General features: G+C 43.1%; 2 protein-coding genes across 6 annotated transcripts in view; both read right to left on the bottom strand.

Annotated features, from left to right (window-relative positions):
- TANGO6 (transport and golgi organization 6 homolog) overlaps window positions 1-11336 on the bottom strand; it is a 136016-nt gene extending 124680 nt beyond the window's left edge. The window contains exons 1-3 of one of the 2 annotated variants that reach the window (XR_004988562.2): window positions 11164-11336; window positions 3415-4055; window positions 862-978 (exon numbers count right to left, since the gene is read on the bottom strand). Coding sequence is in view for 1 of the 2 variants with exons in the window: in XM_036441362.2 (XP_036297255.1) it covers window positions 862-978; window positions 3415-4055; window positions 11164-11260 (855 nt within the window). In the remaining variant the exon portion in view is untranslated. The remainder of the gene's footprint in view (window positions 1-861; window positions 979-3414; window positions 4056-11163) is intronic. The other variant, XM_036441362.2, reaches the window with a different exon arrangement.
- Window positions 11337-15588: 4252 nt separating this feature from the next.
- Window positions 15589-17645, bottom strand: part of CDH1 (cadherin 1) — a 75579-nt gene continuing 73522 nt past the window's right edge. For all 4 annotated transcript variants that reach the window (XM_036441364.2, XM_036441363.2, XM_045582750.1 and 1 more), the window contains one exon: window positions 15589-17207. In XM_036441364.2, the coding sequence (XP_036297257.1) occupies window positions 16998-17207 (210 nt within the window). In that variant the 3' untranslated portion in view covers window positions 15589-16997. The remainder of the gene's footprint in view (window positions 17208-17645) is intronic.

Here is a 17645-nt window from a genome sequence, read left to right on the forward strand (position 1 = left end):
TCAGCTGGGAGATCTTTGTCTCCAGCTGCAGCTGGTCCTTGTTCCTAACCCACAGCCAATTCCTTTGGCCCCTCACACTTTACTCACCCAGATTGATAACTACACTTTAGGTCCTAAAAGCAAATAGAATAGATAATTCCCATCTACATCCCCAAATTCAGCCATTGCAGATACATAATTATTTGTAAAGAAAAAAAGAATTATTACATGCCTTGTAGTATACTATTACATTTTTTTTTCCCAAAGAAGCTAAAAATAGTCCCAATAACAGCTCTAATTTTATTTTTTTTAACATATTTTTATTTATTTCAGAGAGGAATGGAAAAGAAGAGAAAGATAGAAACATCAATGATGAAAGAGAATCATTGACTGGCTGCCTTCTGCATGCCCCCCACTGGGAACCGAGGCCACAACCCAGGCATGTGCCTTTGGCCAGAATCGAACCCGGGACCTCGCTCAGTCCGCAGGCTGACGCTCTATCCGCCGAGCCAAACCAGCTGGGGCAACAGCTCTAATTTTAATTTCTTGACTTCAAATACTCCGTTAAAAAACAAGATATTCAAATATTTCTGCTAAAAGAATGTACTATCAAATAGCCAAATTTTAGTTTAAAAATTATCTAGATTAAGAATGAATAAAATACATTTTAAATAAAACTACCATATTCTTGGGAATAGTGTCCATCATTCCTCTAAAAGAAAAATCCTTTTATGTTATCCTAAGGATCAGTGAAATTAGTTTTCCAAATACCATTAAAGATTTAATTAGATTATCAAATTTCCCAGGAGAGGCCCACTCCCAGAAGACTGCACATTACAATTAATGATGCACCCACGGGAGTCCCTAGGCCCGAATTCCGACCTGGGGTGGTCCGCCCTGGAGGATAAGTAATTCTCGAACAGCTAATGGTTGATACACTTGATCCAAGATGTCTCTCAAGGCCTCCCGAGATAGGGCTCTTTCCTCTTCGGTTAACACCTAAAAAAAAACAAAAAACAACAACACCACATGTACTTGGCTTTTGAGAATAAAAAGCAGGCAGGCAATCGAAGGTAATATTTTATAATATTGTACAGACACTTGTGAGGGGGGAGGGAAGAAGGCTTCTTCATCCTTCTGCCTGGAGGAAGCCACACTACAGAGACCCTCCAGGCCTCTCTCCATCCCCGCACTCATCTCTGGGCAGCGGAGCTTATGGACTTACCTCCACGGTGAGTCTGGAATAAGCTTACTTATTGGCTAGTTCTGTCATGCACAGCTCAGCTCGTTCCTCTTCTACCTCTTCAGAGCAAGTGCACATTCTGTCTGCTCCTCCTGGCTGTGCGTTTTACACAGGCACAGCCCCTGCCACACAACAGGCACTGCAGCTGTCCAGCCCTCCTTAACACTGGGGGAGGAGTAAGAGTGTCTGATTCTGGAATTCACTGTTGGAAAGCCCATTTGTCTCCATCTGGTAGCAACATCCTCCAACTCTGAACTTAGGAGTAATGTTTGTTTTAATTTTTTACTGATTTTAGAGAGAGGAAAGAAAGGAAGGAGAGAGAGAGGGGAAGAGAAAGTGAAAGAAACACTAATCCGTTGCCTCTTATAAACACCCCGACCTGGGATCAAACCCACAACCCCTTGGTGCATGGGACGATGTTCCAACCAACTGAGCCACCGGGCCAGGGCTAAAGGGGATGTCTTTACTTTTCACATCTCTCTTACTCGGTTAAATGTCTTCTAATTCACTGAGAACTTGGGCAGCAAAGAGGGGTGCTGTTCACAGGGCCTCAACAGTACTGTCCCCCTTTAGTAACTCAGTCCAAGCAGTCAGTGTGCTGCCCATTACCATTTAGCAAAAGGGGGAAAAGGAGATGCTTAGAGCAGCAGCTATAGCTGGGACTTGTCCAGCTTCATGATGACACCCATCATGTTTCCCCTTCTGCCAACTTCTCCCACCTTCACACTTGGTCCTCTCTATGCCTTTCCCTTTCTTTTGTCTCTCCTGCCAGAGACGCCTGGAGCACTGCCTGGGCCCAGCAATATTAATAAAACCTATCTATCAGATGCCCCTATCTCAGAAGTCCAGATAGAACTGTCAAGACCCATACCCTGTCGTAAAGAGCATGGCACTTTGCTCCACAGAAAAAGGGCAATGGGAGAACTTCCCGTCACTGCTCCAATGAGAGTGGGTTTCGGTTAAATGTTTGTGAGCACAGCCAGGAAAGAGAATGGAAAAGGGAACCAATAGTCCTGGCAGGGTGACTCAGTTGGTTGGAGTGTCAACCCCTACAGCAAAAGGTTGGGGGTTCGATTCCTGATTGGGCATGTACAGAGGGCAACTGATTGATCGATGTTTCTCTTTTTTTTTTTTTTAATAAGTTTTTATTGTTCATATTATTACAAATGTTCCTTTTTTTTTATCGATGTTTCTCTTTCACATCGATGTTCCCCTCTCTCTCTTCCTTCCTCTGTCTCTACAAATCAATGAACATATCCTCGGGTGAGGATTTTTTTAAAGGGGAATAAAAAGAAACAAGTGGGAAGATGACACAGAAAGGTGACAGAGAATGAGGTGGTGGGCATTATGAGATCTGGCAGCAGTGGCTAAGAAATTACCCTGCACATGAACTACTCTGACCCTCACTACATTCATACAGTAACAGTTTCTTCTGGCCAGGTTCCTATGCAGATACTAGTGGTCTCCTCATGGGGGCGTAGGAGTCCCCGAAATGTTATATTTGTGAGACCTGTCTCCTCAATGAATGTGGGAGCTGTTTGAGAAAAGGACCATGTCTTATGCTTCTGTAACTTCCACAGCACCTCTATGGTCCAGATACTAAGTCCTGACCTGTGTCAGCAAAACACAGGCACATACCCCTAACTCCTAATAACAACGAACATTGACTGAATTATGCAGTGTACCAAGTGCTTTACCTACTTTTATCTCATTTAATCCTCCTAAGAGCTTAACGAAGGAGGTATGAACAGCTTAATACTATTATCAGTAATAGTTATATTTTGATGAGCATTATTGGGGATTGGGCTAGGTACTTCACCCACATTAACCTTAATCCTCACAACCACCTTCCAAAGCAGGTCTTACTATATAATTTTATATAAAAAAAGGAAACAGAGGCTCAGAGAAATAGCCTGTGATAGCTGTTCCATAGAATGACAAGAAGGGACAGGTGAAATGGATCTCCAAGTGGGCAAAGGACTAGCATCTAATAAAACTCCAACCCTTTAAAAAGACTCATTTATCTACTGGGTATGCTTTGACATTCACTAGGAACTCTAGCTCTTTCCATCAGTCCCTTTCCAAAGGAGTAAGAGTTATCTTTTATAACAACCACACACAAGTATGTACACACATTCATACAGATTCGCCCAGACACACCCACAGACTGTCTCTCTCCACATCTATTTTACCTCTTCTTCAGGTTTGAGTGATTTTCTCTTGGTTGGGCAGAATCCCAGTTGGCACAGACCGGCTGCAACATCCCCAAAGTGGCGGCAGAAGATCAAGCTCCCGAGAGATGCGTGCTGAGCAACACTCAGGAGGACCCTGCAGCTGGTATACAGTCTCCGGGTGGCATCGGGGGCAGCATCGAGACACACCACGTCTTGAACAACAGCCCCAAACTCGGTCCTGTGTCTCAAGGGGACTCCAACACCGGGCATGAGGTAGGGGCAGACGCCCAAGGTGACCACAAACTGTAAAGCCGCCTGGACCGTCTTCTGCTGTGAGATACTGAGTGTGTCCGGGCTCAGGGCAGGGGCGGCCTCGGGAGTCTTCGGGTTGGGTTTACCTGGATTGAAATCAGCTGCGAGGTGGACCATGGTTTCCTTCAAGCACAAGAGCAGCAGTAAGGTTTGAGCGGAAAAGCTCCAGGTGACATCCACCGAGTGCCGGGGCCACTCTGCCCTGCTAGCAATTCCATCCCTCAGCTGTTGCAGTTTCTTCCAGTGGGGATCCTTCAGAAATGTGGCCTCCAAAGCAGACAGGTTAGATTTTAAAGTAGCCAACAAGACTTCATGTTTTGTGATCTGTAGTGAACTTGAGCCTGATCCTTTTAAGGAAAAAAAGAAAAAAGAAAAAAAAAAAGGACAACATACGTGGAAAATTAATTGCACTTTCCTGTATGGAAATGTACTGCCCACTCCAGTCCATCCTCTGAGGCCTGGCTCAGGTGGCATTCCCTCTGGAAAGCCTCCCCTCACTGTGGCCTCCAGCCCAGGCAGAATGCAGGACCACATCCCCTCCCTTCCCACAGCTCTCTGGACGTCGTCAGAATAGCGTCCCTAACATGTTATTCTTCACCTAGTTAGTTTCTATTCCACTTGTGTTCTGAAGTCAGAGGCCATGTCTTAGCTATCTTTCTGGGCTTAAACTGTAGCATAAAACAGGAAATTTAGAAAGCTGGACACTTACTATCGAAGATTCATTCAATCAAACTGTTCTAGGTGCAGCCATGAAATTATATGGAACATTAATTAATGACATGTTCATTCAATATATTCTAAAGTGGACAAAGAGCATAAAACACTATATGAGCAAAAGATGTAACGTTTATAGAAAAAATGCAAATGACTTTTAAACATGACAATATGATCTACTTTGCACCTAAAGGTAAGTTAAAACTGTACTGAAATAACACTCCCCATCTGTCAGCTAGCTAACGTCGAAGTTTTATAACACACTGGTGACCCGGTGTACAGATTCGTGCACATTGAAAGGAAATTAATTAGAAGGTGGCGGTGGGACGGGGCTGTGTGAAATGGGCTGGACATGCCCTGGAGCCAACCTCCCGAGGTCCCTCCCTAGCTGGTTGAACCTGGGGTGGTGTTCTGGCTCAAAAGGCATCTGCTGAGTGAGCAGGATCCCACCAGCAGGTGGGGTCCCTTGGCTTGGCCTTCAGGGATTATGCCGAAATCGGCTTTCCAACATCCCCCAAGGGGTCTCAGAGTGTGAGAGGGCACGCTGCAAAGTAGCTATAATACAGGGTGTGGAATGCAAACGCAAGTGTGAAGTAAACCAGATTCGGGGACAGTGCCTCAGCGACAACATAACCCATGGCCAAAGGTGGAATACCTTGGCCCCCTGAGGAATCGGGCTCTCTCCTCTCTGGTTTCAGGTTGCGTCACCTGAGAACCACCGCTGCCAAGTCACTGCTGTTTGGCAGCTCCTGTGTTGAGCGTCTGCCCCCTGGTGGTCAGGGTGTGTCACAGCGACTAGTCAGACAGTCAGACACTTAGCATGCTAGCCTTTTATATATGTAGATTATGTGACAAGATTTGGGAAAAACACACACTATCATACACTGCTGGTAGAAACTAAAATGGTACCTCCATAAGGAGAGAAATTGGGCAATATCTAGCAAAACTACATCAGCATTTAACCTTTGGCCTAGCAATTCCATTTTAGGAATTCAGGCAAAAATGACATATACACAAGGTATTCATTGTAGTGTTTCTTGTATTAACAAAAGACTTACTCTAGCCGGTTTTGCTCAGTGGATAGAGCATCAGCCTGTAGATTTGAATCCAGTCAAGGCCATGCAACTCAGTTGCAGACTCCTCCCTGGCCTGGGCCCTCGTCAGGGCTCATGCAGGAGGCAACCAATCAATGTGTTTCTTTTACATCAATATTTCTCTCTGTCTTTCCCTCTCTCTTCCACTCTTTCTAAAAAGCAATGAAAAAATATCCTCAGGTGAGGATTAAAAACAAACAAACTTGAAACAACCCAAATGCCCATTAGGAAACTGATTGAATAAGAAATGGTATGTACACAAAATGGATTACCTATAAAAGGGAAAGATAAAGATCAGTCCACTGTTTAGTGATCCCTAAGACTTATTAAAATGTGAAAGTGCAGAAGAATGTATATAATATGTTATCTTTTGTGTAGGAATGGAAGGGAATATGAAATATATTATTTATTTTTCTTTTCAAAAATAGCAGTGGGAGAACAAATTAAAAACTAAAATGAGTTATATAGAAAGAGGGAGAGAACAGTAAGAAGATATGGGTTTTTCTTTTGTGCTTAATTATAATTTAAAAAATCTTTACAGTGAATACTTATTATTTCTGTACTTTTTTTTTTAATATATTTTATTGATTTTGTACAGAGAGGAAGGGAGAGAGATAGAGAGTTAGAAACATCGATGAGAGAGAGTCATCGATCAGCTGCCTCTTGCACACCCCCTACTGGGGATATGCCTGCAACCAAGGTACATGCCCTTGACTGGAATCGAACCCGGGACCTTTCAGTCCCCAAGCCGACACTCTGTCCATTGAGCCAAACCGGTTTCGGCTATTTCTGTACTTTGAAAAAAGTTATTTTTAGCCGGGACCAGTTTGGCTCAGTGGATAGAGCATCGGCCTGCGGACTGAAAGGTCCCGGGTTCGATTCCGGGCAAGGGCATGTACCTTGGTTGCGGGCACATCCCCAGTGGGGGGTGTTCAGGAGGCAGCTGATCGATGATTCTCTGTCATCAATGTTTCTAACTCTATTCCTCTCTCTTCCTCTCTGTGAAAAATCAATAAAATATATATTTTTTTAAAAAGTTATTTTTAAGGTTATAAAACAGTAGGTAGTATATGAGACCTTGTCAAAAAGAAAAATAGTATTTCCCAAAATCCAATCTCTGGATAGTGGGATTAAGATTATTTTAATTTTCTTCTTTTAGTTTTTCTATATTTTAAGCTTTACTATAAGGAACATAAAGTACTTTATAAAAATAAAAAGGAACAATAACATTGTTCTTTAAAAATAATGAGTCAGAAGAATTTTCCAGTACTTCTTTAGGGCTGTCCAGGGTATGTATTCTGATTTAAGGGAGTGAATATTTGGCTAAAGATACCCAAACATGGGACACAAAGAAAGTGATTTAAAGCAAAAGCTGTACCTCTCTGTAAAAAATCAATAAAATATATATTTTTTAAAAAGAATTAAAGCCATTGCCAAGAACTTTCTTCAAATATATATACATAAATAAAGCAAAAGCTATTTATCAAATCCCTTAATGAAGTAGTCTTTTCTGCCCTCTATTGGTGAAAAAAATAAAATCTACTTGAAAATAAAGGCACTCTCACATCAACGTTTCTCCTCTCCCTTCCTCTCTCTCTAAAAATAAATGTAAAAAACTTAAATAAATATACACAATTATCTGAAAAGGTGATTGAAGTTTCCTCCCATTTCCCAACCACATATATATGTGAGTCTAGCCTTTCTTCATCTATTTCAATCAGAACTATTATACCTACCATGACAGAATGGAGAAGCAAATATAAAAATTGGGCTGTCCTCTAATAAGCCAGATATTAAGAAAATATGCAAAAAAATAAAACAGTGCCATTCTTCCCACTAATTTATTTTATTTTACAAAAAATAATTTTCATGACATGTCATTATATTGGCATGTAATGGTTTATCGATATTATTTTATCTATTTTAAAATTAATGTTATTTTATAATAAATGTAAAAGGCTTCTCTTAAGATCTTCATTTCTAATACAGTAAATATTGATACATATAACCCACGGAAAAATCTTTTAATTCCCCAGCAAATTTTAAAAGTGTAAAAAAGTGCTAAAACCAAAAAGTTTGAGATTGTTGCCTTAAAACAATGTTTTCCAAATTTCAGTCACATAGCATTTCCACAACTGTTGTCATTTACTGGAGGACCAGCTATATTGTAACCTGCTTTGTTTATTTCTTCAAATTAAATCATTTTTAAATTATAATATTAATTAATTAATTAAGTTATATTAGCTAGAATATTTTTCTAAGCTTTATGTATTTAACTCAAATCTCACAACAACTCTGTAAGACAAGGACTATCATTAGTCATTAATCATTAATATTTCCAGGGCATATTCAACTTGTGCAGTCTGGCTCCAGAGCCAAACTCCTGATCGTTTCACTACTCTATTCTACCCACCACCTAGTGCCACTCCTATCACACTTCGGGAAATGCTGCCCTCGTGAACAGCATCATCTAGTCCACACATGTCAAACACAAGGCCCGCGGGCCAAATCCAGCCCGCCAGGCCTTGCAATGTGGCCCGCACTGCGCTGTCATCACTGCACTCCGCTGCGTTCCATCACAATGACAGTTTATGACTGTTCAGTAAACCAATTGGGCCCACGATTTAGGCTGGATTTTAGATTTTGGCCCCTTCTCTGATTGAGTTCGACACCCCTAATCTAGTCCTTCCAATCAGTGTACAGTTTAAATGTCTATGCTTTGTGACATTTAAAAGCAGACGTCACAATTTGTATGGTACTTTTTATTAAGTTCAAAGTGCAAACGATGTGGCAGACAAGAATAAGTGTAATATACTTTCCTTATTTATAAACTAGAGGCCTGGTGCATGAGATTCATGCACTTGGGCAGTGTGGGGGGTGTCCCTAAGCCAGTCTGCACCCTCTTGCAATCTGAGAGCCCTTGGGGGATGCCTTACTGATGGCGTAGGCCTGGGCATCCTTAGCACTACCACAGAGGCGGAAGAGGCTCCTGCCACGATTGCTGCACTCACTAGCTGTGAGCCCAGCTTCTGGCTGAGCAGTGCTACCCCTGTGGGAGCACACTGACCACCAGGGGGCAGCTGCACTTCATAGTGGACAGTGCACTTCATAGTGACTGTTCACTCCACTGTTAGGTCGATTTGAATATTAGCTTTTTATTATATAGGATTTATTATATAGGATTATTGGAATTTTCAGCCTCTTCTCCCCCAGTGAAATTATATTTAGTATTTAGAAAAGTTATTTTTTTTTAAAACTATTGTTGAGATGGCTCCTATTTTTCCTAAAAGTGGAGGTGGAAATATTCTTATTTGCCCCATAATTGAGAAAAGAAATGGAAGTCAGGGGAAGAGAAATGCTTAATGCAGCAGAACTTTTGGTAGCTCAAATGTGAAAGAATGTTGATATCTTCCTTCCTGTCTATGTAATTCCCATCCAGACTCAATTCTTTTTTCCTGTGGCCTCACCCATGGAGAATTCCTCTCTAACCAATTCTATCTGTACCATCCATTCAGCACTAGTGTTATCTTGCCATGTCAAGTATCTTTTGGTTTATAGGTATGGTACCATCTCCCCCAAACAGACAAGATGCTTGAGAGCATAAGCATCTTATGTGCATCTCCAACAGCACTGAGGATAGATTACTAGAAACAGTTAACTCTCAGTAAATATTACCCTAAAGGTAGTCAATTTACAGATCAAAAGTTTAACCAGGGGGATGTCATTTTAACCAATACTTTCATCCTGTCCAAGATCCTTTCCTTTGCCCATCAGGGACATCTGAATATCATAACACACTTTAAACTCCTTCACAGAAAGATATAATAAAAGAAAACAGCAGGCAGATTCACACAATATGTAATAGACTGTATGTGCAAAATAATATCATTTAACAAAACTAAATAAATTACTTTTTCAAATAGGAATGTTTAGAAATGTTTAGATTCCTATTTGAAAAAAAAATAATTTTGCCCTGGTCAATTTGGCTCAGTGGATAGAGCGTCGGCCTGTGGACTGAGGGGTCCCAGGTTCGGGTCCAGCCAAGGGCACATGCCTGGGTTGTGGGCTTAATCCCCAGTGAGGGGTGTGCAGGAGGCAGCCAATCGATGATTCTCTCTCATTGATGTTTCTACCTCTCTCTTCCTCTCTGAAATCAATTAAAAAAAAATTTTTTTTTAAAAAGAAAAAGCCGAAACCAGTTTGGCTCAGTGGTAGAGCATCGGTCTGCGGACTGAGGGGTCCCAGGTTCGATTCCGGTCAGGGGCATGTACATTGGTTGCGGGCACATCCCCCGTAGGGGGTGTGCAGGAGGGAGCTGGTCGATGTTTCTCTCTCATGGATGTTTCTAGCTCTCTATCCCTCTTTCCTCCACTCTGTAAAAAATCAATAAAATATATTTAAATAAATAAATAAAAGAAAAAAGAAAAAGAACAATTTAATAAAGTTCATGTATGTAATCCCACCACATACTCTTGGAGATTTAGAGGTCTTCTATAAATGAAGTACATGTGCTTTGTGACAGATGATTACTTCTAGATTTAACCTTTTCCTCAGTCGTACGTGGGAGAGTTGCAGTTGCTAGACAAGAGGCCTCTTGATTAGGAAGTTAACACTCTACTTTGAGATTCAGCTCTTCACTGGGACAAAGTAGTGTAGTCATCACACTACAGTGGGAGCCTCCTAAATTCAAACCCTGGCTTTGCCACTCGCTGGACTGACACTGAGCAACCTCCAACCTCCGTAAAATGGGATAACACGTAATACCTGGCTCAGCTGATGGCTGTGAGAATTAAATGATAATCATCGGCACACACAGTACAGGGATGGATACTTCTTAGGCACTCAATGGCTATTATTAATAACTTCTTTTTACTTCACCCCACGTATGGTAGAATGTTTGTGGGAGTTTTTGCAGTTTGGTTGGGGATTGGGGGGGAGGGAGGGCTGAGAGAAGGAGGGCACGTCTCAAAATTTAAGACATGAAACATCACCTCACTCACCTTGCTCACCATCCTAAACCCCTTTCCCCAAAACAGACCCTTCAGCGGTGTCCTTTCCCAAAGCTCCAGGTAACACCTGGAGCAATCTGAGCCATGGATCTCGGGTAGGTTACGTATGTCTCCGTGCGGCTTGGCTGTGTGCTTGGTTGTGAACGGTGAGCGCCAGGCTCCCAGGGAGCCTTCAGGTTCTAAATCGGGGACACCTGGTCACGCCACCACGGGAGATTAAAAGGGACTGCAAATCCGTCCCAGACTGTACATCCCCAAATGCTCTCCCCAAACCCAGCTCAACCGTCACTGCTTCCTTTCCCAGGACCCCCTGGCATTTCTGCACAAACCTCCGGGGTGTCCCCATTGGACCCTGCGCCCCCCGGAGGCTGGGACCTCCCGGGACCGCCCCGCGCACCCACGTCTCCGGAGCCGTTTCCGCAGCCCCGGCCTCGGATGCTGCCCCAGGACGGGAAGAAACCACGGACTGGGGCGCTTGCACGGGGTCTGGTGTCAGTGTCCACAGCATCCCATCCCTCCTGGAGCCTGGGCACACGGTGCCCCCAAAACCCCGGGGGGCGGGACGGCCTCAGGCCCTGAAGCCCCTGGCGGCCCTCAGAGTTCCCCACGCGGCCCGGCGCCGCGGTCCGTCCTCTCACCTCCCGGGCTCAGCAGCAGCCTCAGCGCCTCCACAATCCGCTCCAGGCAGCGTGCCTCCAGAGGACCGCCACCCGCGGCCGGCCCGCGGCCCGCCATGACTGGAGTGGCACGCGCCACTCTGCGACCTGCTCAGGCGCCTCGGCGGCCCGCGCGCGCCGCCATGTTGTGTGTGGCAGGAGCTGCGCGCGCAGCGCTGGGGGCGGGGCCATAGGCGTGGGTGTGGCTGTAGGTATGGGCGGGGCCGACGTGAGCGGGAACGCCCATTTGTCCTGACATTTTCTCCATCCCTTTACTGCCCTGGGGGCGGGGGACCCACAGCTACTATAACTTGCCTGGATGCACAATGAACCGCTACATCAAGAAGGAAATTAGAAGTAGTTCATCGTGAAATAATATATATTTCAGTATGAAAGATGCATGTACTGAATGAAATGGGCGGGGGGGGGGGGGAAATAGATGCAGAGGCAAGGAAGCATTGAGCAGACTGCCAAACTACAGCGGGAAGGCAGGGGAGGTTGGGGGGGGGGGGATGCGGGGACTGTAAGAGATCAATCGAAGGACTTGTATGCATGCATATAAGCATAACCAATGGATACAAGACACGGGGGGGCGGGGGGGAAGACAGGTGAGGGCATGTACTTGGGGTAGGGGAGGACAGACGGGGGAAGGTCAATAGGGGGAAAAGGGAGACATATGTACCACTATTTGAAATACTTCAAACAATAAATTTTTAATATTAAAAAAATTAAAGAAAAAAGTAGTTTATCGCAAAATAATATGTATTTCAGTATGAAAGCATGCATGTACTGAATGAAACAATGGGAGACCTAGGCAGATAGAACATTGGTCAACCCAGAACTAACAAGGCTTTTGGTATCCAATAGTTATCAGTGGCTGTTTTACAGAAACAGAATCGCCAGTAAAGACCTCAGCAAGTTAAGGGTTTCTGGCTTCTAAAGCCACATGTGATAAGTGGAGTGGATGCAGTCCATCTTTCATAACTGACCCCTAAATTCTTACCCTATGCGTCTGAAAACCTTAGTCTCTGTGATAACCCCCCACCACCCACTCCACAAAAGACATTACTGAAGCTTCCTTTCACTTATCTTAAAGGTTTTACCTTTATATTACCTCTCCCTTTAGCATCAAGCAGATTCTTGTCTGAGGGGAACTTTATCTACTTAGGTTTTGGATATGGGGCCTGTGAATTAAACTGACAAAAGGCAGATAAGCAAGAGAAAAACCAGATGTTTATGCGCGTCCTAAAGAATTCACAGAAAAATGTGCCTCGATGAGGTGGTTAGAATTGAGGGTTTGTATGCTGTCCTAATAGGGGAGGGAGAGAAAGGGCAATGAAAGGAAAACAAGTGACTGAGAAAAAATAAATGGGAGATACGATAGTTTTGTGACAATACCTGCTGGTGATTTCCTATCCCAGTGAAGCCAATGTTCTACCCTCCTTGGTTGTGAAACTCCCGGGAAGATTTATGACTGTTGAATCCTTTTGGGAGGCTCTGCTTTTAGGCAGATAAGGGGAGTTCAGGAGAAAAACCTCTTCATTAGAGGTATATTCTGGACCCCTTTATCCTTATTGCAACTCAAAATTCAGAGGCTCTTTGCTGTCTCTGGTCCCCACCCCAGGCCAGTTCAACCCTGCAAACAGATGCACCTTCACTTTGGGTCACATAGTTCTGCCCAACGCACTTGAATAGTTCTATCTGACTAAATCCAGTCTGGCTTGGTCTTTTCTATCATCCTGCTTTTGCTTAAATGATTCCTCTACTCAAAACTCCCTTCCTGTGGCCCTTATTCAGCAATAGAAAGAAAAGGAAACAGGAGAGGGTAAGGTTAAATAACTTGTCTAAGCTCAGAGTATGAACCCAGCCCCGGCCAGTTTAGCTCAGTGGATAGAGCGTCAGCCTGAGGACTGAGGGATCCCGTTCCAGTCAAGGTCACGGACCTTGGTTGCACACACATCCTCAGTAGGGGGTGTGCAGGAGGCAGCTGATTAATGTTTCTAACTCTCTATCCCTCTCCCTTCCTCTCTGTAAAAAAATCAATAAAATTTATTAAAAAAATAAAGTACAGAACCAGAATTAGAACTCAGGCAGGATGGCTCCTGTCTTCTCCATATACCACCTTGTCAGGACCTACAGAACTAGCAAGAGGGAAACAAAGGCACAGCTCTCTAGACTTCCCATCATCCAATTGGCTCCTGGCTGAGCCTGCTACCTTCTCAGTAGTCTTTTTCAGAAAGTTATTTCCTTGCTCATACAGCCCCTTGCTTATGGTCAGTCCTCTGTAAACAGTTTAATTTATTCATGGTAGAACCATTATATTTGTCTTTATCGTATTTCCCCCTATTTTTTATTACTGTAAAGTAGATATAAAATTTACCATTTTTAAGCATATGATTCAGTGGCAATAAGTACATTCACAATGTTATGCAACCATTTTATACTCCCATGTCAAACTTTTCATTAAGGTAAAATATGCATAACATAAAATCAACCATTCTAATGTAAACAAATCAGTGGTATTAAGTATTCACATTGTAGCATGTGTCGGGATTTTTTTTTTTTTTTTAAAGAATAGTTTATTGATTTCTCAGGAGAGGAAGAAGAGGAAGTGAGAAACATGGATGTGAGTGCAACATGGATCCATTGCCTCCTGCATGCCCCCAACCAGAGATCAAGCTCACAATTGGGATATGTGCCCTTGACCAGGAATCAAACCAGCAACCGCCTGGTGCTGGGGATAATGCCCAGCCCACTGAGCCACACCAGCCAGGGCAAGATTTTTCTTTTCTTTTTTAAAAATATATTTTATTGATTTTTTACAGAGAGGAAGGGAGAGAGATAGAGAGCTAGAAACGTCAATGAGAGAGAAACATTGACCAGTTGCCTCCTGCACACCCCCTACCGGAGATGTGCCCGCAACCAATGTACATGCCCTTGACCAGAATCGAACCTGGAACTTTTCAGTCTGCAGACTGGCGCTCTACCACTGAGCCAAACCAGCTTTGGCTCTCCTTTTTATTTAATATTTTTAAATATATATCTTATTAATTTTTTTACAGAGAGGGAGAGTAAAAGTTAGAAACATCGATCAGCTGCCTCCTGCACACCCTCCACTGGGGATGTGCCTGCAACTCAGGTACATGCCCTTGACTGGAATCAAACTTGGGACCCTTCAGTCTGCAGGCCGACGCTCTATCCACTGAGCCAAACCAGCCAGGGCAGATTTTTTTTTTTTTTTTTTATCTTTTTAAGGCTGAATAACATTCCATGTTTTGTATATGCCCCATTTTGCTTAATATACTCATTCACTGATGGACATTTGAGTTGTTTCCACCTGTTTTGACTGTTGTGAATAACGCTACAGTAAACACAGATGCAGGCATTGCAAACATTTTTCATGTTTGCTTTTGCCCTCTGTTGATATGCTTTCCTTCCTCAAGTTGTTCCTTTCCAGACAGCGTTAACACTTTGCCCCGAGATTCATCGTTTATCTCCTAAGAATAAGGATCGTCCTAGTGAACGATGTCACCATTATTAAACCCCTGTTAATGTATTGAGTGCAGTTTAACTGTACACTTAAAGATAATTAAAGGTGATATATATATAGTTTACAATTTAAATTTTTTAAAAGTAGTTAAAAAAGTTACACTCCTCCAGCAGAGAAAAGTCAAAGGCCTATCCCAGGACTTCTCAGAGGCACCACTGCCATCTAGGGCCTGATAAGTCTTGGTTATGAGGGGCAGTCCTGTGCATGGCAGGATGTTTAGCAGCGCCTCCCCAGTCATGACAATCAAATCCTACCCAGAAACTGCCAAACATCTCCTGGGAGAGGGGGCCACAATCTACCTGTTAGAGAACCTCTGGTCTTTATTAACTTTGCTGACGACTGCTGTTTGAAGCTCTACTTCTTACCCTCAGCTCAGCCCAGACCTCTCCCATTGCCAAAGGAATTGTAGTATTGGTTTCACAACATGCACATGAATAGGTGTTTATAATTTTGGACCTTTTAAATAATATATTTTTTGTATTGATTTCAGAGAGGAATAGAAACATCAATGACGAGAGAGAATCATTGATCGGCTGCCTCCTGCATGCCCCCTACTGGAGATTGGGCCTGCAGCCTTTGACCAGAATCCAGCCCAGGACCCTGCCGTCTACAGGCAGAAGCTCTATTCACTGAGCCAAATCAGCTAGGGCATAAAGAGATGTTTTTCAAATAAAGTGACCTTGAAAATGCAGTTTCTCTTCCACTTTGTGCACCACATGGGGAAAAAAACACACACACAAAGTTCTAGAGAAGTCATTTGAATATAAAGCTCCTTTCTCCATGGTTAGACTGAGTTAATCTATCATTTGTCTTGCCTGGGATTGAGGTGCAATCAAATAAAACAAGTTTGACAATGATTTAACAAAATTCTTTAATAAAATTTATAAAAATGAATATTTAGGTATACGTTTTATCAGCTTGAATTGTTTTTCCATCCCCAAAGAAAATAGAAATTATCAGCACCCGCACACACATCCACTCAAAACTATAGTGACTGTCTATTCAGAACTACATTAGAGTTCAAATTGCTTTAAAAAAATCAAGACAATTCCAAGAAGTGGTTGCAGTGATTACTTTTTTTCCTTTGAAAAGCAGTTGATGGACAGTAAGCAATTTTCTGTGATTGTCAAAAGTTTTTGATAGTCGCATCTCAACGAAAAGAATATCCAAATCAAGGTTCTCCTTAACCCCCACGAAAAAACTGGAGTTCCTAATACTCTGTTTTCTCAGATTTGGGGGCAAATGTATCCAGATCAGCCAGTACTTCCTGTGGACAGCAACAGAAGCAAGCACTTGGGGATTCTAGGGACCATGGTCTGGAGATCCGGGTAGGAAACACATGTTGAGAGCCTCCCATTTTTTCCAGAATTTTCAGGGCTAGAGGTAAAGCCATTTCAACCACTCTCAGCCTCAGTTCGCTGAATTGCCAGGCTCAGTGACAATTTCTCCTGCCATCTCCAAGCAATTTCTCCTGCCTTCTCAAAACACCTCCATGTTTTCCATCAGCTGTGAAAAGCCATCTTCTCTCTTTGGCTGCAACGCGTTCGGCACTGTTCTGAGTCTCGAAATACATCAGTCTTTTTTACGTTTTTGTGACCAACTTTGCACCTGAAAACTCATCACTGACTCTGACCAAAGCTCCTTGTTTAGGACCAAAGTACCCCCATCAGGACATTCACATAACTAACATTCTGACTCAGAACAAGCAAAGGGGTAGATGTCCATTTCAAGTTACACACTTAGGAGATGAAAAAAAGAAAACTGTTGAAGGTCTTAAGAGTATACAATACCCAGTCACAATATGGCCAGGCTATGACAAAGCCTCTTACCCTAAAAGGGCCCAATAGCTTCTGCCTCACAGAAGTCCTGTCTCGGGTAAAGTAAATTGAGGAGTGAGAGTGGAGACTGGAACATGGGACACCCATGCGGTGATAGGATAAAAAAAATTAAAAATTAAATTTTATGTATATACACAAAACAATAGGGCATTAAACCCCTCCCCTTCCTTTTAAAAAAATGAGACAACACCCTTTAAAAAATCTGCAAGCTTGTAAAGAGTGATAAGAGAAAGAAAAGACTCAAGAACTAAGTCAAAATCTTTCTAACACACAGATTAGACCTACAAAGTGGAAATCATACTATCCTAATGGCATCACTGATCAATCTCTCTTCCCCAGCTATTCATCTCACATACGGGGAGCTGAAAGACGTCCAGAGGAATTATTCCTACATTTCCCAGCACACAAGCATAGGGACCTGGAGTCCCCTAATCGTCCACGCCACCTCCATACATATCTGCCAGCTTCTTGAAGCGATTGCCCCATTCGTTCAGGTAGTCATAGTCCTGGTCTTGGTCTGACTCCGAGGAGTTCAGGGAGCTCAGACTAGCAGCTTCGGAACCATTTCCTTCGTAGTCAAACACAAGCAGAGAGTCGTAAGGGGGAGCCGTGGGGTCGCTGTCGGCCGCCTTCAAATTCTAAAGAAGAAGGAAGAAAACAGGATCTCTCAGTGAAAGGAGCCACGCACCTGACATCTTGGGCAAGATGCCTTCTCTTGGTGCCTCCCTCAGGCAAAGTGGACCGCAGGGCAACGCAACCACCGCCCTGCAGAACCCCGGGAGCAATCAACACCAACGTGGTGAATTTCTACCAACTGCCCCCCCAAGGTGGACATGATACGTTGTTAATGAAAAGAAAGTTAAGGGAAAATATGCAGAATATCTTTCCCCCTAAAAATGAAAATGTTATTTATAAACCAAATGAGATCTACTCTGTATCTCTTTCATTCCATTTCTAATTCTATTCAGTCTTTTCAAGGGATTCTTGGTGTTGTCATACGGGCTTCACAATTCACTAAGGTCCATTCGAAATGATATCATTTCTGAAATTCAGGTGAGACACACAACAATAGGGCT

This window comes from Pipistrellus kuhlii, unplaced genomic scaffold (genome assembly GCF_014108245.1).
Source record: "Pipistrellus kuhlii isolate mPipKuh1 unplaced genomic scaffold, mPipKuh1.p scaffold_m20_p_17, whole genome shotgun sequence".
Classification (NCBI taxonomy): Eukaryota; Metazoa; Chordata; class Mammalia; order Chiroptera; family Vespertilionidae; genus Pipistrellus; species Pipistrellus kuhlii.